A 24,828-nucleotide genomic window follows, 5' to 3' on the forward strand; every position below is an offset into this window, starting at 1 on the left:
AGAATATGCATCCCGTTTTGTGATTCCACAGAACGGTTCTGGGCCGACCAGGGGTGTGTCTGCGCCCTTTCTTGCAAGTTCGTCTGCTTCTTCGTTTCCGTTAATGTCGGAGTGCCCTGGTACCCATCTAAGTGTGACTTTGTTGGAGTTAGGTTATATAGGATACTTAAGGTTATCAAAATGCGTTATTTCTGTCGAAAAAATTTCGCACTCGCGTTTTCAACTAAATTCTTTATGATCTATATAGGGGGGCTCTTAGACTTTCTATAACTACGGGCTTGGCTTTTTCTGAGATCTGATAACTTTATAGTAAAACCTTGCAGTCTTGTCCACCAATTTTACATGAAATGTTTTGGTGATATTACTGTACAAATAATACGAATATGTCAAAACGAACATTGCCAAATAAAGGGTTATAATCAACAAAAGTTTCCAGTTTTAGTTTGTTTATTTCTTCATATTAAGGGCACTGTTAAGCTTAATAAGCAGACGAATAATCGAAATGCCTTAACTCGTGAAACAACAAAGGAATAGAGCGGAAACTTGCAAACAAAAAGTGGAAGCTAGCAACTAAGTAATTCTCATTACAATCCACTTCCGTTAAAAAGGAGATTGAGGGAATGAAAAAGTTAAATTTGAAAGCGCAAAAATTCTTAACTTGCTTTTTTTTTTAAATCATATGCGTCTAGGATAGGAGACCTAATTGACCTTTTTATAATCCTACCTTCATGTTAACTAATACTAATTTGTTGATACTGATCTGTGCTGAGATTTTTAAAGTGCAATGGCAATGTACAGCAGCATAATGATGTAGGTACACTGATACAGTCACAGATATATTAGAACGCACTATGGATAGACGCCATACTTGTGTTTGGACATGAGATTGCATTTCTTTTTCGATGATAAATTTTCTTGGTGTTGGCATATAATCATAAAATTAGGGGGATATTCATATTAGATTAGACTGATTAGAGGGATAGTCGTGAACAGTTTCTCAAGACATGGCCTTGAAAATGAAAAGATAACTTCGAAAAACACAAAATTCACATGTTCACAAGTTTCACGATCACGATGTTCCAATGTGGTGCGGTCAAGGTCAAGATACTTAAAAATATCTGAACATGCCCTTAAATATCTAGATAATAGAGGCTTTTTTGAATATCTTGAACATCTTAGCCGCTTCGATATATCTGATACTGATGGCGATTGTACATAATTCTTAATACAAATAAAGTTCAAAGCGGTATTTTGCTCGGTCAAGTCGGTCATTAACCCTTTTGGGATTGTAGCTTTAATTAACTTATTAAATAACAAAACAGCGGTTTACGTATTACCTAGGCTGCTGAGGTGAAATGTTAATTAACGCGTTTTACATTGTTTTAGTCTACAGCCAGTATTTAACTTATTTAGTTCGGATTACTTCCGAAGAAAGCTTTAATATTGCTTGGTTTATGTAGCCAAATAGCTTCAAGTGAAGTGCCACTGTGCTTCTCAGACATTGTACATTTGTACATTAAACATTTTCGCAATGTTCCGAATTATAAAGTACTATTTACAAAGATCCTGAGGTCACACAGAAGAAATTTAATTTGTAAGATGGTCTGCCGCGAGCAAAACTACAGAGTACTTATTGAGGTGGGGACAGATGAGAATAATTCATATGAATGTACCTATTCCCATCTGTGCCCGGCAGGGACAAATGGGAATACACCCATTATACACTATCCTTTACTTTAACAGTTCATTTCACCCGTGACTCTTTGTTGTATACAATTACATATTTAGGTGTCCGTGCCTCCGCTTGAACCACATATGAGATTACACCCTTGTAACTCGGCCATAATTTAGTGAATTACTCAACCAGCAGCGCCATCTATTGCGCCACTCAAGTACTAATGTCGCCCGGTTGTTAGCGGGTAAGAGGCCATTTTAGTTTTTTATCCATCCCCCGCAGAAAGTCACGGGCAGAAGTTAGTACTAAATTAATATGCACCTGTGTGGTAACCGCAAGTTATCTTAATATATCATCTTATATGATCTGTCTTGTGGTTCCCAATATTTTTAATCTATATAACGAATTTCCTCGTAAATTAGCCTTACCTTTCCTCATTGCCAAATTTCAACAAGCATAACCATTACATAATCTTGAGCTTACGTAAACAATATTTATTCATCGAGTGGCGGATATAAATATAATATACTAACCACTGTAACAGTGACCCTCTTACGGATACTGCCATAAAAATGTATACTTTCTTACGTCCTATTCCCATTGAAATAAGGTCCAAATAAGTTTACATATTTTTGAAGCCGATACATAAGAGGGCCGAGGCGAAATTGGGCGTACTGAATTTATGCTGAACTTATTAATTCGGAATTCTACGAAGTTGTTAATTTTAATCGATGGCGAGAGTAAGCCAACTTTTATATTAGCTGAACAAGGACGATAAAACAGCCTGGTTTGAGTTATATCGGGAAACAGGAACACGGAATTTAGGTAGGTATACGTAAGTACCTAACAATATTTTATACGAGACTCCTATTTTATTTTATTTATTTAATTATTTCGCCACCCTGACACTGAACAATTTAGAGTTCATTTGCGTGGAGATACGTAAAGAGAATAGTCATAATTCAATGAAAATTATTTATTACCACTTAAACAAATAATACTATTGTATAAATAGGAATGAGCATTAGATATAAGAGAAGGAACGTCGTTCAACCTTAAAAAAATATCTTGTTTCCATATCTCAAATCAAGAATGAGAATAATAATTTATTTCACCTTGTATGCCAGATAAACCAGATTAATTACTGTTTAGGTACCGTAGTTTGTTATTTTAGTTTTTAACTGAATAATAATTATAGCCTTATTAAATTTACTTGAAACTTTTGCACTTATATAAAATTTGTACCTTAGCGTGTAGTTGCTCTCTCTCGGAAGGGTTTCCACGGAAGACCAGCGTCGAGATCCTTAGATGGTATCTTGACATTACGCTGAGTGGAGACCTTTTCAGTGACGCTTAACAATAAATTAGTTCTGTTGTCTCATGTAATACCTAATTTAAGCGTTTTCTGAATACATTTCTTCTATTCTATGCTATTCTATTCTAATTGTGTATTTCACAGTAAAACGTAGGTATCATTTAACTTACTGCTGTGGCGCAACGACCCGAAGTGGATCTTGGCCTCCGACACCAAAGACCGGCACGCTACTCTGTCCAAAGCCGTTTCTGTCCAGTCGACGGCGCCGAGTTCGCTAAGGTCTTTCTGCACCTCGTCTCTCCAGCGGTACCTAGGGTGTCCAGACGGACTTGCGCCACTTGGTACCAAATGGCGGATCATTTAACTTGCTTGTTTTTATTTCTCAAAATCAAGTCAAATCAAAAATCATTTAGATATTATCAATCAGGCAACTAAGGGCCACACTAACTAACATACAAACATACGAGTACATCCGATAGTTTGTCGCCAAGTTCAATGACGACACTGGATTCCGCCCTTGCGTGTCAAACACATATGTCACGCATGACACATGCCAATATCTAACCCGAATAACTGTAATCTAAGGACAGAATGTGCCTTTTGGGGTATAATTTACTTTTATAACGGCCTCGCCAATATTTTCGTTCGTTATTTATTATGCAACGATGATGAAGTTCTAGACGACTTCAGCCACAACTGCGTGTCCCGGACTAGGCTATAAATAATAATGTAATACTATATTAAATTTACATGTTATATCGGGTGTGGCCTGTAATACGAGCAAAAAATTAAACTGTAGGATGTACTCCTCATACTGACCAACATTTGTTCAGCGACTTTTAAAAATTCTACTATAAACTATAAGTTGCGATTATGATGATTGATGACCCACAACTTTTTTTTGCAAAAATTATTCTTAGGTACCTATTCATATGAAAAAATCATAATATTAAAAAATATATATATTTCAGCGTCACAATTTTTAAAACCAACACCATTTTAAAAATGTAAAATAAATATTCCGAATACGAGGTCATATTTTTATTTATTTTTAGATATACCGAAAACAGGGAAATCAGAAAACTGGGTTGCCAACTTGCTACACGAATACTTTTAGAATTTGCTGTCATTTTAAAATAGCGTACCTGACTTATATTCCTTGGTCTTGACCAAATATTTTTCAATCTACCCTAATGACATTTACGTCCATTAGCCCACGTAATGGTCCAGTTGGCACCGACTGAATAGAGCCAATTTCACCGCACATCTCCATGACGCGTGTTCCGAGCACGGCCCGTGGAGCCGGCACGGTTTTCCGCAAATCCGGCGAAACTGAATACTGCCTTTGTAGCTCCAAAACATCTTATGTGAATCGAAGAGTATGTCGCTTGGGTCGTTTTGGAACTGGCCGGTGGAATAGCTAACGCTCTGTGGCAGACCCTGTGATGTGACTTATCTGTTGACACACGTATCTAACTAGACGTATTACTGGTAGCTTTGTCGTAGCATGCGGTATTATGCTAGCACTAACATCAACAGTCAGGGGGTTGTAGCTTGGATTGGTCTGAATTTTACAACCTATTTGAAGCCAGCGTCCAATTTCATAATAAAAAGTATAGGTAGGTAATTGAATTGAAGGGAGAATAGAAAAAAAAAGCGGCCAAGTGCGAGTCGGACTCGCCCATGAAGGGTTCCGTATTTAGGCGATTTATGACGTATAAAAAAAAACTACTTACTAGATCTCGTTCAAACCAATTTTCGGTGGAAGTTTACATGGTAATGTACATCATATATTTTTTTTAGTTTTATCATTCTCTTATTTTAGAAGTTACGGGGGGGGGGGGACACACATTTTACCACTTTGGAAGTGTCTCTCGCGCAAACTATTCAGTTTAGAAAAAAATGATATTAGAAACCTCAATATCATTTTTGAAGACCTATCCATAGATACCCCACACGTATGGCTTTGATGAAAAAAAAATTTTTGAGTTTCAGTTCGAAGTATGGGGAACCCCAAAAATTTATTGTTTTTTTTCTATTTTTGTGTTAAAATCTTAATGCGGTTCACAGAATACATCTACTTACCAAGTTTCAACAGTATAGTTCTTATAGTTTCGGAGATAAGTGGCTGTGACATACGGACGGACAGACAGACGGACAGACAGACGGACAGACAGACGGACAGACAGACAGACATGACGAATCTATAAGGGTTCCGTTTTTTGCCATTTGGCTACGGAACCCTAAAAAGCAGAGGTAGAGGATTTTTTTAATGATATAAGTAGGATGCCAACGAGCAGATACATTGCCTGATGGTAAACAATTATTGCCCATGGACATTCGCAACACCAGAGAGGATGTGCGTTGCCCGCTTTTAAAATGCCAGTACATTCTTCGGACGGTTTGAAGGTCGTATCGGTCCGGAAATACCGTGGGCGTTAATCCCACAGTTTGTTAGATAAGATAAAAGATAGTTTATTCAAGTAGGCACATTACAATGCGCTTATGAATGTCAAATAAGTTACACGGAATACACCGGTTAATTATAGGAATGTTCCAGAATAATTCCATGTGGAAACTTCGTCATTTCTGAAAGTTTCCGACGGCACATTTGTATCCAGTACATCTAGAATTGACTCGGTGTCCCTGTCCGTGCCCGGAGGTATGCGGCCGGCATCTGCAATCCCTGCTTTAACTGCGGACGTGAATGACTCGCTGGATTAACATTCTCGGAACTTTGATTATTCCCGACTTTATCGTCTTGCAAGTTTTGTTAGACATACTAACGCGGGACTCGGTACCTAACCTTCGTCATTTCGTATTTCATGTCTCATAAAAAAAATAGAGAACCAAATTTTTCTATTTCCAAAATGGAAAATTGATGTACTTGTGAACTTTCCTGTGATTTCCGAGACCACATGAAACTTTTTATAAATTTTCCGTAACAGGCCAAGTTTCCCTTCTGGGTTGGAAGCTCAGACGACAATAACTTTCGTAAAAACTAATGCCTATTCCTGGTATTAAATAGTTGCCAAGAGGACCCTATGGTGTTATATAGTTGCATAGAGGGCTTTTAGAGCTTATTGTGGAGCTAGGTCCTATAATATTTTATTGAAAGGCTTCTGAACTGAAACTGTCATCATGTTGAGCTGGTTATGCCCAAATCGTCCCATTGAACGCAGCTAGGCCGACATGCTGTGCTCATTGTCTACCGGATAGGCTTCATATAATTAAAGTTCCGTTCAATCGTACAAAGGCATCGCGTGTGTACTGTGTAGTTAGAAATTCAATATTCTGTTCATTTGTTTCGGCCCGACCCGGTTCTGGCATTTGGGGGCTGATGGATCGCATTAATTTATTTTAATGCGGGAAATTTCAAATTTTGTGTAGACTCATTTATTTATTCACAATATTGTAATATAAAGTTGTTGGCCGATTTTAGGTTAGGTCATTTTTGTCAACAGAGCTTTAAAGTCAACCATTGGGGTGGGTCTTTAAGATAAAATCTAGAAAATTGACGACGTAGCGCGTAGGCATTATTCGAAGGCTCGAGTCCATTTGAGTTGAGCTAAAAAATCACTCGACTCGGGACTGAAAAGATCCGGAAGTTTTTAGCGCAGTCTCGTAAAAACAAGTCCAGTTCTTCAAATTTAGTCTCAAAAGACTCTGGTCCCTACCAACACTAGTTGTTCTTCTGACCCCACCGGAGCCTATTTTAAAGTGTGTAGTAAATATATTATCTTATCTTCCAAAGGTCCGCAGAGTCGCAGATAAATTAGATCCGACTCCAGACGCCCCGGCCAGCCGTCCACTCTTATATTATACTTTATTGAGACATTTATTTGCTCATAAAGTCCCTCAACATTAAAAGCCATATAATATACGTTTTATAATCTTATAATTGGATTTATAAAAGTAGTTGTAAATTATCTCGACGAGAATTTAAAAAGTAAGAAACGCATCATTAAAATGTTGCCTCTGAGATGTTTAAATCTATTTAGTCATAAAGTTGGTTTCGGTTTTGACAGTTTAAAAATTGAGACTTCAAGACATCCTAGAACATAGATTTAAACAGTTCTTAATATTTTTATGAAATACGTACATTGTGAGATTTATTTATAACTTTTTTGTCCACTCTGCACGGAAAATACACGTGTCACTTTACTAAAACCACCTAAATCTGTAATTTAGATACCACATTTGGATAAAATCAATTTTAAAGAGTTCATTGATTCCTCATGAATTCCCTTAGGTATCCAATTTATAAAAAAAGTAACCTGGAATAAATAGAAGCTAATAACCCCTTTATGGCCGTTTGAACATTTAAAAATAATCAGTACATAATTTTCATTTTATGTTCATTTTGGGTGCACATTCTGAGAGAAATATTTTTTCCGTTAATCCATAAACTCTTTATTACTTTCTTGTGGTAAGTTAAATTTACAATGAAAAGGAAAATAGCCACTGAGAGAAAAATCCACACAATTCCCGAGAGAATTTGCTGTAAAAAAAAAGTGCAGCGGTTACATAGAAAACACTTGTAAATAAGTAATCTCGTTTCAATTCTAAACCGATAATAGTTTTATTTACGCGATAAACTAGCTACTCGTACAGCAGGGAGAGTTAAATCAAACGCGCTAACGCGCAGCGGGATTGCTCCGGAATTGTTTCGCAGTTTGTGCGGAGTTTAAAAGCGTTTTTACGGAGCTGCTAATGGACGGGCTTTACTTACCGCCCCGTTGTGCTCTTGTTTAGTATTAATTGCGCCTTTTGTCGCTACTGCCACGATGCACTTACGTCGTAAATTGTTAAAGGACGCGGCTTGTGTCAGTTTTGGTGCGAAATTGCGTTGAAATGCTTTTGAGACAAAACGTTGTCATACGCTGTAAAATATGGCCGAAATACACCACACAACCGCATCATAAGTAATATTGTTTACTAAAAAGTGAGCTTTTAGACAGAAGCCTATTACTTTTTAATATTTTGAAAGCGCGGACCTAAATTTCGTGGATAAAATTCGCATACGCTGTAAAATATGGCAGATGTGGCCGAAATGTCGTGTTAATATTTGTTCACACATTCATCAGCGTATACAGTTTTTAAAGTATGACAAACAGACAGTTTTGTAAGCGGAGAATGAAATTACATTGAAACGCTTTTGGAACCAAAGCTTGTCATGCTATGTAAAATTATGACGACCACCGCCACCAACAATACAAACTCGACACGTTTTTCGCCTCTCGCGGCCTAGCTAAAGTGACAATCGCTTGCGCTTCGCCATCGAATCGCTTTGTCTCTCTATCACTCTTCCATATTAGTGTGACAGTGACAGTTGCGCTTCGTTCGCTACGGAGCGTTAGCGATTGGCATGTTGTCTACGGGGCCTGTACTGATAATTCCGCTACGAAAATAAAATAGGCGTTTTGGTACCAAAACTATGTATAGAGTGAGCACTCTATGTACTTTTTTCACTATGGTATCGGCAAAAAATCCAGTCTATTCTAGGTCGGACTCTATAAAACCGGCCAAGTGCGAGTCGGACTCGCGCACGGAGGGTTCCGCACCATCAACAAAAAATAGAGCAAAACAAGCAAAAAAACGGTCACCCATCCAAGTACTGACCCCGCCCGACGTTGCTTAACTTCGGTCAAAAATCACGTTTGTTGTATGGGAGCCCCACTTAAATCTTTATTTTATTCTGTTTTTAGTATTTGTTGTTATAACGACAACAGAAATACATCACCTGTGAAAATTTCAACTGTCTAGCTATCACGGTTCGTGAGATACAGCCTGGTGACAGACGGACGGACGGACGGACGGACAGCGGAGTATTAGTAATAAATAGGGTCCCGTTTTTACTTTTTGGGTACGGAACCCTAAAAATAAGGCTAACAAATCAGCCAGCTTACATCTCCACAAAACCTAAGTAATAAATCAGATCCAGCGCAGCCTTGTAAAGATATACTCGGATGAATTATGTAGCGGCCAGGAATGACTGCCAGACGCTGCGCTGGAGTTATGCGTTCTCTATGCATATCAGCCGGCCATGGACAAACGATATTTTAGACATTTTATTTCCATTTATTGTATCCACTGTAATGGAATACGATTTCTGTACCTTTTTTAGGGTTCCGTACCCAAAGGGTAAAAACGGGACCCCATTATTAAGACTCCACTGTCCGTCTGTCCGTCCGTCTATCTGTCACCAGGCTGTATCTCATACTACGGAACCCTCGGTGGGCGAGTCCGACTCGCACTTGTCCGGTTGAAACCAGGGATGTTACGGAGCTCCGTTTCCGTTTCCGTTAAGTCGGAACTTCCGTTTGGTATTACACATCCGTTTCTGTTCCGGTTCCGTTACTTTTGAAACGGAAGTTATATCGGATGTCAATGCTTGGTGCGGCAGCGGGACATGAGCGGTGTACATCAAAAACAAACAGGTTTATACCAGTCATTCGCTCATAGCCCCGCTTGCCACGTGCTGCAGTAATAAGATGTTCTGGTTTATCCGTGTTTTTGAATTTAAAGTACGTATTCGTATGTGTTGTGTTGTGTAATGTATACCTACTGATAGTACTGACTCAGGCTCCGGTTCTGGTTCCGGTTCCGTTTTCGGTTCCGATTCCGTTTCTGGTTCCGATAAACTAAATTTAAAACATCTGGTTCCGCTTTCGGTTCCGATAAAACCACATCCGTTACATCCCTGGTTGAAACGCAACGGTCACTAAGCTCTCGCACTAATATGGAAGACTGGTAGAGAGAGATGGCTACAATACGCTACGGAGCGTTAATGATTGGCACGTTGGCCACGAGGTCTGCAACAGGGATGTTACGGAGCTCCGTTTCCGTTAAGTCGGGACTTCTGTTTGGTATTACACATCCGTTTCTGTTCCGGTTCCGTTATTTTTGAAACGGAAGTTATATCGGATGTCAATGATTAGCGCGGCAGCGGGACATGAGCGATGTACATCAAAAACAAACAGGTTTATACCAGTCATTCGCTCATAGCCCCGCTTGCCACGTGCTGCAGTAATTAGATGTTCTGGTATATCCGTGTTTTTGAATTTAAAGTACCTATTCGTATGTGTTGGGTTGTGTAATGTATACCTACTGATAGTACTGACTCAGGCTCCGGTTCTGGTTCCGGTTCCGTTTTCGGTTCCGATTCCGTTTCTGGTTCCGATAAACTAAATTTAAAACATCTGGTTCCGCTTTCGGTTCCGATAAAACCACATCCGTTACATCCCTGGTCTGCAACACCACAGGGGTTGCAAGTGTGCCTCCGGCTTTTAAGATGGGAGTACGCTCACAGGCAGTTTCTGGAGAATAGCACAGTTAAGGACTGGCAACCATCACCTTCTGGCATCTACCGTATATACTTTAAGTATAAAATATATTTGATCGAAAATCACCCGACATGTTTGGACCTTTCTCCTGTTGAAGATCCTCGTAACGGATTAAACACGTCAAGCGATATTCGAACTTATTTTTTTAGTATTCGTATCTCAGTCTGATTCACACGGGTGTTTTTTCAAAAGCACACTTTCTCCAAAACAATATCCACCTTATCTGTGTTAATTAATTGTTCCATTCTAAATTATGATGAATGAACATGAACCAAGTGCTTATGTTCATTTCCATTGTAGCGAATGAAACAGGCAAGCGTCTGTCTTCACTTCACTTTATCACTGGTTTTATGTATTCTGTCTTTATGTGCAACGCTAGATTGCATTGCTGCAACTTGCATTCAACGATTGTGTACACTTTAGTTTTATTATTCCTTAATATTTAATTATGAAACTAAGTATTATAAGATGTAATTTATTGAAGCAGAAGTGGCTCGGCCAAATTAGTAATATTGGTAAAGAGCATGTACGTCATATTTTCATAGGAATTTGACTGTGATGCCGATACCCCTGCGTTCGAATCCCGATAAAGACACTTTATTGTAAGATGAGCACAGATATTTGTTCCTGAGTCATGGGTGCTTGTATGTATTTAAGTATTTGTATATTATATATATCGTTGTCGGAGTACCCACAACACAAGCCTTCTTGAGCTTATTGTGGGGCTTAGTCAATTTGCGTAATAATGTCCTATCATATTTATTTATTTTCCCATGAAGCGAACATTCTGACTGCACACCATAAATAAACAACGTCCACACATACATAAGTAAAAACAGTTACAGTATTATATCCAGGGTTGGGCAGTATTTCAATTACATGTATTTGAAATACGTATTTGAAATACAAATTAGTATTTTGTATTTGTATTTCAAATACTACCTCAAAAGTATTTTGTATTTGGTATTTCAAATACTGCACTCACATGTATTTAGTATTTTGTATTTCAAATACTTCAAGCTTCAAAATACATTTCTATAAATACATTTTATTAAATTCTATAATCCTAAAATGTCTAATCTCTCGCACAAGCTGTGAGCCGACCGCGAACCTCCGATCCAGCCGAGATACAATTTTCATTGGCTGGATACTGGATCTATATTAGGTCAACTTCTGCGTGGAACTTTTCGTTTAAATCTAGGGGATAGGGTCATTGCAGTAGTTTCCGTCCATGCACTAGTTTTCGACGACTTGACGGATTATCAAATTTATATTTCATTTTTAATTTACTACTTTTTGCGAAATCTTCATCTTCCTCGCGTTGTCCCGGCATTTTGCCACGGCTCATGGGAGCCTGGGGTCCGCTTGGAAACTAATCCCAGTAATTGGCGTTGGCACTAGTTTTTACGATAGCGACTGCCATCTGATCTTCCAACCCAGAGGGTAAACTAGGGCCGTAATTGGAATTAGTCCGGTTTCCTCACGATGTTTTCCTTCACCGAAAAGCGACTGGTAAATATCAAATGATATTTCGTACATAGTTCCGAAAAACTCATTGGTTCGAGCCGGGGTTCGAACTCGCGACCTCCGGATTGCAAGTCGCACGCTCTTACCGCTAGGCCACCAGCGCTTCCTTTTTGCGAAATATCATTGTTATATGTAGACAGATATATTGCTTAGACGCCTTAGACATAAGGATTGAAATCAGTCCAAATTTGTGCAGGAATGTAGGTATATATTCAAATTTCGTCAAGTGGACGTAAACTAGAGCTGGACGAAAACTAGCGCAATGAAAGGATATTCGTTAACGTTAAAACTAAATGCTAAACAAAAAAATAAATAAAGGTATATTTTGTAATTGAAATACATTATTTTAAACACTGTAATTTGTATTTTGTATTTCAAATACCCGTCACCAAAGTAGTTTGTATTTTGTATTTCAAATACTTTTAAAAATGTATTTTGTAATTTGTATTTCAAATACGTGGAAGCCAGTATTTTGCCCAACCCTGATTATATCCAATCAACCTCACTCAATATCGTAAATTGAAAAAATCGTACTTGTTGACGGTGCGAACCCATCGCAGAATAGCGGGCGAATCGCAGCTCACCGGTAAAACCGTACGTGGACAAAGAATAAGGATCGGTGACAGTAATCCTCCCCAAAAGTGCGTTTCTCCATAAACTTCATTCCTCGCATAGCTAAACTGTGGAATGAACTCTGTCGCCCGCGATATTTCCGGACCAATACGACCTTCAGGAAAAGAGCGTACTCCCGTTTTAAAAATAGTCCCTCTGGTGGTGCAGGTGTCCATCTGTCCATGGGCCACGGTCATTGCTTACCATCGGGCGATTCGTCTGCTCATTTGCCCCTATATCTTAAAAATACTATCTTCGCCAATTTACTAATTTAACGTTGAAATTTTGGATACGCTGACTAAGCGATCCTAGCCTTTTTATTACATAAACAGGATTGAGTTTGACCAAGCTGGCAGCAACAGTCGAGTATTGTCATTATAAGATGGAGTTCACACAACCAAAGGAGAATATTTTGAAGATAATACCTAATTTTTTTTTGTTTCAGTTAAATGACTGAAGTTGTGAAAAAGTGATTTTTTTTTCCTATGTACTTTTGGGCCAACCATTATTGTGAAAACTGTTGCGTCGGAGTGCATGGTTTATATGGCTCTGTTTAAAGATGGACTACTCTATATTACTCTACTCCTGTGATAGCCGATATATGAGGGTCAACTCTCATTTGATATTCCCCGTCCCGACCCCGGTAATGGAATATCGGTGTGGACCGCCCGATGCGATCAATCTATATTTTATTTTTGTAAATGGCGCGAAGTGATGAACATTTACGATATATCGATCGATTAACACGTTATTTATCTTCCTATTGTCTAGGTGCTTTCTTATGTTATGGTGATTATTGGTACAGCAATTTCCAGCTATATTTACTACATATTGCTATTTAGTAGGTTCGCAAATCAGATTTTAAGGGGCCCACGGATTACCAGTTCGCCGGACGATATCAGCCTGTCAGTTAAACGCAAAAGGTGACAGTCCCGAACAACTGACAGACTGATATCGAACTGGTAATCTATGGGCCCCTTTAGGTTACTGATGTCCGTTCATGTTATCCCGGATATGGGCAAATGTGGTGTCAATGTGTTCATTATGATGCCTTGAACACAAATATATGAGATGACAAGAGCGAAAATGGTGGAGGTAGTAACTGTGACGTCATAAAGTCGGCAGTAGCCCTTGTAAGCTAACGCCTATTAAACCTTCCATTGTATTATTAAACTACATAACTTCCAAATAAGTTTAAATTAATCCGCATCGGATTAATATAATACCGCTTCCCTGTTTTCCCAAAACTTGAGATCAATGAGTGATGTTGATGAGGCTAACACATTAACACGTTCCGTACATTCCGTCTAGTGTTGGTTAAGACTCGAGTTGAGTCCGCCGCTTTAAGACTCGAATCAGTTTTTCAGACTCTAGTCATTAAGTCGAAACTTGAGTTCTTATTGAGATCCGAGTGTTTTGTAAATACTTGAGTCCTTTAAAGAGAACTCTGAAACGATGTACATAAGTTTTCTAAAACGCATTGTCTCCTAATGTGTTAGGTACGAGTACACATCACTCAATAACGCCTATTTGCCTTAGTGTTCGTTTAGATTTGAACATACAAAATGTATGTATTACAAAATCTTTTAAAATACTCAAAGCATTGGCAAACAAAAATGTAGTTCTAAGAAATTTGATCCCTTTACACGAATTAGAATAATACTCAATGAAGGACTCGACTCGGGGCTTAAGTTTTGTAAGCGTAGAGTCGCGTATGAACGAGTTAATTTCTTCAAGATTCAAAAGACTCGAGTCCAACACTAATTCCGTCCAAACGTCCATCAAAACTACTTGCCGCGTTACCCGCTCAACTATCCGATTAATCCACTAGCTTTGAGGTGACCCATTAGATTAATAAACGTCACCTGCCCTCGTAAACTCAATGGAGTTAATATATCAGCGAACGTGTCACGCACGCTTTCATTTCATATAGTGCTCTTAAATGAATCGATTTACGTGTGGCCTTTTCAATTAGTGAAAACATTCGGTTTTCATTGTGTTTATAGTGTAATTGCCGGATTATCTATCCATCTTGACCGGTTTAATGGGTGGCCATCAGGGGAATGAATCGCCTCGTCTGGCCGAACGGAATGGGTGTTTTGTACAAGTGTTCTGCCGCGAAATTGCTTTCCATTCTAAAGCTCGAGGTATCAAGGGATGCGGTGTTTCCGTGCTGATTGTTTTGCCTTTATTATTTATGGCCTGTTTAAAATACAGTTGCTGTGATTATCTACCGTTTTATCCTTTGTTTATAGGCATCCCCTACAAATTATTCTGTTGTACAAGAGAAGTTTTGCGTTCCTCGTGTTTTCTATTTGGCGAAGCTTCCCGATCAAAACGTAACCCTTTATTACGCAATGTAGACTAGGAACAACATAACTTTTGATCCGCTTTTTGCATTTCTTTTCTATCCAGCATCATTAGAAACTGAAATAGAAGTCGTATATACTAAAGAAAAAGTGACCGAGCGCTCATGCGGAGGCCGGATTCGAACCGGCGTCTTCAGCTTAGCTTTAGCCTTGGACATGGACATCCTAAATTGTAACAACCGACGTCAGAATCATTAGGACAATTGAGCGCCAAAGAAGCCTAAACTCACAAGCTTGGTAATTTTTTTGCACTTTAATGGGTAAAATCTCTATTTACCGAACACAATTAGTCCACTCGCACAGTTCACCCAATAAAATGTATTAATATTGTATTCGCCGAACTGTATGCGGTCTGTGGCGGGCACCGTGTCATAAATATCTGGGCTGTTATGGTATACACAGTTAGCAATGCTTGCAGATAGTGCGGCATGCGGCGTGCGGGGCACGGCGTGCGTGCCACACCCCATTAATTAGGCACGGAGTGCTTCCGTGCATTTATCAATCCGTTCGCCGGCAACGCCTCGACTTGAATTTTAACCGCTATCCGTTAAAAGATAACGGGGTTAACTTTTGATTTCCTATTTAAAATATTCAACAGGATATTCGGAACGGATGCACCCGAAAATTAAATGTCACTCATTTTTACCGCAGATCGTTCTACATGGAATGTGAATATGATTAAAAATGTGAGTTAAATATAAAATTCAAATACCTACATATTTCATTCGGATACGCATTTCAGAATGACGTTTCTATACTGTAAAATCATCAAATTGTGAATGATTGAAAGGAATAATGCATGCGCATAATGATATTTTTATTATATACCATAGCAATAAGGATCCATTGCGAGTTCTCGCTATCTATTTGATGCTGACTGTATGTTCATTGGTTCAACTAGTTGACCGATCGAGAGCGAAGGTCTCCGTTTCAGCTTGGGTAAAAATGTTTTCGCATTACCTGCTGTTCTCCGCTACATCTACAGGTATTTCTCAACCGAATCTCGTGAAATTTGATTCCATTTCAATTTGGTTAGGTTTTGGTCCGGAGGTTTGGTTGGAGAGTTTCGATATTACTATACAATACAATACAAATACTCTACCTACCTACCACCTACAATACAATACAAATATTCTTTACAGTACATATGGTGCTACTTTCCCGAACTAGTGCGGGAAATAGCACTTTCCGAGCGTATGTCAAAAGTTTAAAGTGCCTTAGATGTACTGTAAAACGTTGTACGATACACGTGCGAATAGGTAATTCGCAACTCGTGTCGATTTAAACTTATCGCCATTCGTTTCGAATTTCCTCTTTTCAGCACTTGTATCGTAAATAACTATTATTGCACAGCTTAATAAAAGAAAACAATACAAAAGAAAACAGAAACACAAGCAGAGGTAAACAACAGGCTCTCTTCCAGACAACCTTTGGGTAGTGGAAATGAATAAACTTACATATGTCAGTAAGTAGTAACTTACCTAGTGTTATTTTTTTCCTTTTCTTTTCTCCTTGTCTGCCCTGTCCAGAATCTATAAAGATCGATATTCTATAGCAAACTTCTAAATTTGAGGACTCACCAATGGCGTGGTATGCAGCTCGTTGGGGGCCCCCGATCCTTCGATCTTTCTCTTTTACTCCAATGAAGGCGTAATTAGCGCGACAAAGATGCCCGCAATTTGCGAACTTCGATTTTCACGGGAGGGGGCTCCCTGTGAGCCCCTAAGGATTAACGGATTTAAAAAGAATAAAAGAAAATACATAGTATTTGTGCGTACAAAAATACCGGACATGCTCTAACCATTAATTGTAATTTAAACACTCGCAAAACTTATGAGGCTGCTAGTCTACACTGCACCACAGCAAATCTGTTATTGTCTTGTTTAGTTCTAGGTAACCCTGTTTATTTTTTTTGTTTCATCTTCATCATCTTCTTGTATGTACTCTAATATTATTTATTTATTTTATTTCTAATGCCTTTTTTTTCACAATACAAATCTCAAACAACAGCACAAACGGCATTGTTTCAGCAGACAACTGTTGTTCCGCACGACCGTATTTGAGATAGTTGATAATCCACATCAGTCAACGGCTTGTACACGCCAAACTTAAAACCGAGCCTGAACCCTCGGGAGCCGAATTCATTTATAAACTCCGAAATGATCGGCTCCGGACCGGAGCCGTGCACCTGCGTCCGATCCGGGATTACCGGAAAACCGGACGGGATAAGTACTAAGATGCCGAAGCTGATAAATCACTGGCCATTAAGTTGGGTTGGAATTAGCATAGCGGAGTAGCTTTTGTCTCTGTTAGATTTGTTTCTTAATTGCTTGGTTAACAGGGTTTCTTGGATGATTTGTCGGTAGGTATTCGTTGTCTGGACCGTCTGTGGTAAAAAATATTTCTTGTGTATGTTCATATTTTTGGCATGCTGACCCTGGAAGGTATGTTTGTCTTTTGGGATTAACTAGCGACTCGCCCCGGCTTCGCACGGATTAACAAATTATACATAAACCTTCCTCTTGAATCACTCTATCTCAAAAAACCGCATCAAAATCCGTTACGTAGTTTTAAAGATAAAGCATGCATGCATAGGGACAGACAGATAGCGGGAAGCGACTATGTTTTATACTATGTAGTGATTCAGTGTATAGTATAGGTGTTATTGCATACGTCCTTTCCTGGCTCAATCAATCTCCATACTAAATTGCATCTAAACCGGTTCAGCGGTTTAAGCGAGAAGAGGTAACAGATCGACAGACACATAAAACACGTGTTAAAAATATTCAAATTCAATACAAGTTGATAAAGATCGTTTCGATGGAACGTCGCTACGTAAACTTGAAACGTTCTATCGCGTGTCTATCATCATTCCTTTTGTCATTTTGTTTTCATAGTCCATTACTGAATTGCGGTTCATTTGCTCCCTACAAATAGATTACTATATTAAAGGTCCCCATTGATTATTTAACATTAGCAGACGCGTTAATCACAGAACATTATTAAAGAGGTTAGAATGGCTATCGCGCGCAGTTAGTATCGGAACCGGTGTCGCCGCGCGTTCCTCTCCACATTTACAACACTCGCGCAACGGTAGTAAAAACTTGTGTGCGTGGTGAATGGATACGCCTCCTTTAGACAGATTTGATGTCTGGCTTCTTAATCTGAAGGTTATTGTGGCGCAAAAAGGCATGTTTACTTCGTTTTCGGTCAGCGCGGGCGAGTAGCATGCGAGCGTTTGCTCAAAACCGGCGGCGACACGTACCCTGCTCGCATCGCCATTCTAACTTGTTCTGTGGCGTTAATGTTGCCGCCGTGCGGGGGAGGAAAGACGATAATAAACCTTCTGTCTTATTAGACGCTCATGGCATTACATATTCATAAACGTTTGTCATATCTAACAAACCGTTGATAATCATTTATCCCTATCCGTCATTTTGACATTTCTGTTTGTTAGAAAGAGAGCACGTATTTATAAAAAGCGGACGGTAGTATTTTCACCGAGACCAAATTTTCCCGAACGAATTCTGATCAATAAAAACAAAATTATAGATGGTCAACCAAATCTTGTCAGTAAAAAAAGCGGCCAAGTGCGAGTCGGACTCGCCCATGAAGGGTTCCGTATTTAGGCGATTTAAGACGTATAAAAAAAAAACTACTTACTAGATCTCGTTCAAACCAATTTTCGGTGGAAGTTTACATGGTAATGTACATCATATATTTTTTTTAGTTTTATCATTCTCTTATTTTAGAAGTTACAGGGGGGGGGGACACACATTTTACCACTTTGGAAGTGTCTCTCGCGCAAACTATTCAGTTTAGAAAAAAATGATATTAGAAACCTCAATATCATTTTTGAAAACCTATCCATAGATACCCCACACGTATGGGTTTGATGAAAAAAAATTTTTTGAGTTTCAGTTCGAAGTATGGGGAACCCCAAAAATTTATTGTTTTTTTTCTATTTTTGTGTGAAAATCTTAATGCGGTTCACAGAATACATCTACTTACCAAGTTTCAACAGTATAGTTCTTATAGTTTCGGAGAAAAGTGGCTGTGACATACGGACGGACAGACAGACGGACAGACGGACAGACAGACAGACAGACATGACGAATCTATAAGGGTTCCGTTTTTTGCCATTTGGCTACGGAACCCTAAAAAAAGGAGCGAAATTCAATTTTTTTATGGGACGATATCCCTTCGCGCCTACATTTTTCAAATTGGCCGCCTTTTTCTACTGTCTAGATCTGGTTGACCAAGTATAAAACATAGTAGAGGAGTTCGTTTGTTACAAAAAAAATTGCGGAAATGAGTAAAACTGAAACGACAATGAACGAATTAGCGACCGTCACTTGGCAAAGAATCCTAATCACAATAACTCTTGATCGTATCGCGTTCAGGCGACGAACAAAAGGCGCGCTACAATGGCGCCCGAGAGCGCCAACAAATTACAGGCCCGCAGATAACTAGGCAATATTAAATCATAGTAATTTGTGGCAAGACGCGGCCCCTTTTCCGACGGGTTATCTTTCTAGGCCCCGGAATACTGGCGTTATTGTTACTTTGTTGTGATAAGCTAATCAAGATAGGGATCGTAAATTAAGTCGGGTTTATTAAGCTTAGTTAACAAATAAAGTTGCAAAAGTTTAAAATTTAAATGGTTTTATGAAAGTTCGGTAACGTCACTGCACTAAGGCTAAAGCAATTGCGGAACGTTTTAAACATGTTGTTTTTGTTTTACATTCAGAAGACAACAACAACGAAGTTACCATTTAGGAAACGTAAAACTTCCTTCCCCAATCGAATGTCAGAAATTTCGTTATTTTTCCACGTGGAAAATTATGCAATTATGGAAACTTTCTGTCGGGACATTAGTAACTAAGACTAATGACCTTAAAGCCACAAAGAGCCAACTATCTAGTAAAAATAAAACTAAAGAGCATACAAACATTCCATAAGTACAAACATTGATAAATACCTGATATTCGAAAAAAGCTTCTGACTCTAGACGCATGCAATAAAAATGCTTGATAAATGTATTCATTCTGGTCTGGTATAAAACATTTTTCAGGAAGTCTTTACAATTTATCCTCTTCAAAAAATAGTATTTTTATCAAACATAACAAACATTAGCTACTTAATGTCTACAGGACATATAATAATCCAGTATGAGATTAGTAACTCTTCGCTCAGTTGCGACTGAAAACATTACTTTCTTCATTCGAAACATCTCACTACTAGGTACTCAGCCAGCTTATTTAATGTTGCCATCTTCAAATACTAGCTAATTTACTAACAACAGTCAGAGTCACAACATGTTATGAAATATTATCTTCTCAAACAGTATACAGGACATAAAATGATACAGCACGAGCCAACTCGGCGTGAAACTGCAATTTCGCCGTTCATAAACCAGGGAGCGCGGCGCAATCGCATCTTTTCACAAGCTCCTAGCGCATTAGCAATTCTAACCGTTGCAATAGTTGGTCGGAAATTGTAATACTTAGTCTTAATAAAGCCATTCGTAACGCTGAATATCCGGAGGCGTGAGCGCGACTCGCCCGAGGCGGAACCGACGCTGGATTTACGGCATGGCTTTCACAGACCTATCCTGTCTAGTTGTGCTGGCGCTAATTAGATAAAATATTTAAGTGTTTAGCTGTTGGATGTAGAAGTTTGGAAAAGCCCCGAAAATTGATGTATTTGCAAAAGATCTATGTCCATAAAGGGCATTAAATATTTAGTGAAACAGCAGGCTGAATTTACCTACAGTATGGCTTTATAGACAAACCTATCCTGTCTATATATTTATTTATTTAAACTTTATTGCACGATAAAATTTGTACAAATGGCGGACTTAATGCCTTAAGGCATTCTCTACCTCTATAGTTGTGCTAGGAGCGTTAATTAAATAGTATATTCCGATCGGTACTCATAGCACCTCAATCAAAGCAGTAAAAACATTTTATAACTTCGTTCGATAAAAAAAGCAGTCAGCTCGATACCTTTCAAAATGCCAAAACAGTTTTCAATACAAAACGCTCTCTATAGTTAATTAATGAACTGATACCCAGCAATATGAGAGCGGAACAGTTTCTATAAATAACCCGGTTATTGCCTGAGGACAATGGACACAGTGCCAGTAGGCCGCCATGTGCAATCTTTTAACATATTTTAAAAGCAAAGGCCCGTGCCAAAATATTTTAATTCGGCACTTATGTAGCGGGGCTTGAATGTAACGTGAAATTGTGCGGGCAGTCCATATAGGGCATTAAATTAAGCCTTTCTGCGGGCTTTTAAGTGAGGTATATTTTTGTAAGCGTTTCATAGGAACGCTCCTGTGTATATTTATGCAAAACGCATTAGCGGTATTACGTTACGTACAGATGCAGACCGCCGATGCTCCACCTATTGAAAAAATCCCAAAGCTTTTCACATATTTATTAAAATTCACGTATCGTTTTTCGTCATCTTAATGGTATTTGTGTATTCCAATTAGGGCTTGCAATTCGAATATTCGAATATTCGAATTTGTCGAATATTCGACCTGTTTTGATATTCGAATATTCGGCCGCTCAGGTTTCGAATATTCGAATATTTTTTATTACTATAAAAAAATCTATGTCATCCGCTGTAGTTACAGTTTCTGTGTGTTTTACGGGTATTTACAGTGAATGAGGAACGGTAGGTACCCAAATACGAAGGAAATAATATTTTTACTGTATTTAAAAGAAAACGAAATCAAAAAGTATGTTATTTTTACGGTGCGTAAGTTTTAAGTTAAAGGGTCATTCTGTTTATTCAGTACAAGCGTACGTTAAGCGAATTTTTGAAGTCTAAACCTTACCACTTATCGCAATTCTCAAATTTAATCATACCAAACCTGCCCAACTTGGTAATCTAACCATGCACCTTTAGCTGACGAATAATCCACCCAGTACTCAACTAACTTTTTCCCTTAAATATTCCAATATTATATAATTAGCCGACCATTAGGAATAATAACTTGCCAAAACAAATAAAGTCAATAAAGATTCAAAATAAAATGAAATTAAAGGCCTTTTTACAGGCCTCTCAGTGATTACAAGTTAATTTAAATCGGAAAATAATTACCCACTGAAAAATATATCTTACATACCTAGGTGTTTGGATGGTTAAAGTTAAATTATTTCACGCAACGACGCATTTATAATAAGTTTTATCTAGAAATATTAAATAAGTACGTCTAATTTTGGAGTTTTACTTGTTTTTATAAATGTGGGCATCTTATAAATAGTAGGATGATAAAATCTAGTCAATTAAGTGGATTTCTGCCAAATATCCTTAGTTTTAGCAATGCGTGAAAAAAGCTTTTGAATAAAACGATAATAAACCGATTTCTCGTTCCTTTTCTTATTTTTTATAATATTCGAATAATTATTCGAATATTCGAATACGTCGTCAGAAAAAGTCGAATATTCGAATATCTGAAAGTTTCGAATATTTGCAAGCCCTAATTCCAATCATGTTTGAAAACATTCCGCCGTATTTGGAATATAAATTCCATTAAATAAACTCGATTTTAAAAATAAAACACACAATGCAAAAATTACGAGTACGAAATCACTAGCGACATCTTACGGGAGGCGATTGGACTTGCAAGCTCGTTTAGCCATTTATGCAGACTTGTTGAGTTTCTATTAAAATACGTTGAAAGCGCCATCTAACATTTCAAACCACTTACTAGTTAGTTCAAGAGCGTTCACAGGCGCCATCTAGTAAGCATTCCAGGTTTTACGTAGTCTAAGTTACGAGCCAGAATTATTAGCCCGCTTTATTCGCCCGCTGGAGGTCATGATTCCTGTGTTGATTACCACGAAATTCAGTAGATGGCGCTACGAATCAAAAAATGTATCAGAATACGAGTAAAGCAAATAAATACGGGAAGTTTATTTTATTGTGGTAATGTTTACTTACGGATATGGTTTCGGTTCCCATTCTGTCTGTAACGGGAACTATTGTCTGGAACAAAAAATGCTATGGTCAATCTAAGTTCATTATTATCATTTAAACAGTTGTTTAAGGGGTTTCATTTTAGTGGAATCATTTATTTTAGGTTAGATTACATTGCATCTAAGGGGATAAAATGTTAATAAATAATAATTGAAACTACTTATAATATTTATAATCACACTGTATAACCTTCATAATATATTATATCCTAGTAGGAATAGATAATTTGTGCGACTATTTTATTATATCAGGGACGGTGACAAACAAGCATATGGATCGCCTGATAGTAAGCAGACACCTTAGCCTATGGACTAAAGTTGTTAGTCCAAAATTATCACGAGCGCGTTGCCGATCTTTTATGGATATAGGTAGTAATTAGGTACAAGAATTCACTATAGGTATTAGTTAGTGGTAATTAAACTAAAGTCGAACGCACTAAAATATGGGAAAAATAGTAATTAATCCTCACAACTCACAATCATACTTCACCCCATAACATAGTAGAGGTTTAATTATACCACCTATTATTAGTTCAAGTGCTATCTCGGGTTAAAATTCTCACGCTAATTACTCAGTAAATGATAAATGATGTTTGCAAATTAATGCTCAAGTGAGACGCGCGTGTTCTCTTTCACTCATATCTCCTTCAGCCGGTAATGAAAAAACAAACTTAACATTTAAGAAATAAAGCTCTTTATAACGAAACTTAAAGACATGTACGCGGTTGACAATATCTCACTCCATTGTTAATGAAAAAGCAAACTTATTAATTAAGAAATAAAGCTCTTTAAAAAGAAACGCCGCGTGAATGCGTTTGACAATCGATTTCTTTCTACATCTCGCCAAATGAACCAATAACCGAAAGGCACATACGCCACACGCCTTAGAACATTATAAGTCGATTCCGTTCTTAATTCAAATTTGAACCGACATTTAAAAAGCCCCATCTGGTGAATCTTTTATTATTCATCATCGGTATATTTATTGTCATCGTAAAGCCAGAATAATCTTGAGATGTTGTTCCGTCCGTCTGTTTTATGAAACCTAAGAGATTACGTCAGAATCACTAAAGAATTCTAATTTGGAATTCTTCAGGCCGATTCTGCTAGGTATAAAAAGCGGCCAAGTGCGAGTCGGACTCGCCCATGAAGGGTTCCGTATTTAGGCGATTTAAGACGTATACAAAAAAACTACTTACTAGATCTCGTTCAAACCAATTTTCGGTGGAAGTTTACATGGTAATGTACATCATATATTTTTTTTAGTTTTATCATTCTCTTATTTTAGAAGTTACAGGGGGGGGGACACACATTTTACCACTTTGGAAGTGTCTCTCGCGCAAACTATTCAGTTTAGAAAAAATGATATTAGAAACCTCAATATCATTTTTGAAGACCTATCCATAGATACCCCACACGTATGGGTTTGAAGAAAAAAAAAATTTGAGTTTCAGTTCGAAGTATGGGGAACCCCAAAAATTTATTGTTTTTTTCTATTTTTGTGTGAAAATCTTAATGCGGTTCACAGAATACATCTACTTACCAAGTTTCAACAGTATAGTTCTTATAGTTTCGGAGAAAAGTGGCTGTGACATACGGACGGACAGACAGTCGGACAGACGGACAGACGGACAGACAGACAGACAGACAGACAGACATGACGAATCTATAAGGGTTCCGTTTTTTGCCATTTGGCTACGGAACCCTAAAAATGAAATGGTTTTAATTTCATTAAGATACGACGTTTAGTCGGGTCATCAGGCTTCATCGCGCCAATAAGTGCGATCGAAATGCCTTATAAGTAACTCCTGACCCTGGGGCCTATTTCACCACGCTGACAATTAATGACACCTGAAACAATTTAACAATTACTGTCAATTTCCGGGTCGATGTGTAACGATTGGTAACGATGGTACCTAGCGTCAAACACACAATGTGCGCCGAATTGTTACTTTCAGGTGACAATTGTCACCGTTGTGAAACAGGCGCC

General features: G+C 38.2%; 1 protein-coding gene across 5 annotated transcripts in view; it reads right to left on the reverse strand.

Annotated features, from left to right (window-relative positions):
- Positions 1–24,828, reverse strand: part of LOC134652059 (tyrosine-protein phosphatase Lar) — a 633,608-nt gene that overhangs the window by 574,304 nt on the left and 34,476 nt on the right. For all 5 annotated transcript variants that reach the window (XM_063507207.1, XM_063507209.1, XM_063507205.1 and 2 more), the window contains exon 2: positions 22,804–22,848. In XM_063507207.1, coding sequence (XP_063363277.1) covers positions 22,804–22,824 — 21 coding nt within the window. In that variant the 5' untranslated portion in view covers positions 22,825–22,848. The remainder of the gene's footprint in view (positions 1–22,803; positions 22,849–24,828) is intronic.

Source organism: Cydia amplana, chromosome 11 (genome assembly GCF_948474715.1).
Source record: "Cydia amplana chromosome 11, ilCydAmpl1.1, whole genome shotgun sequence".
In the NCBI taxonomy this organism is placed as follows: Eukaryota; Metazoa; Arthropoda; class Insecta; order Lepidoptera; family Tortricidae; genus Cydia; species Cydia amplana.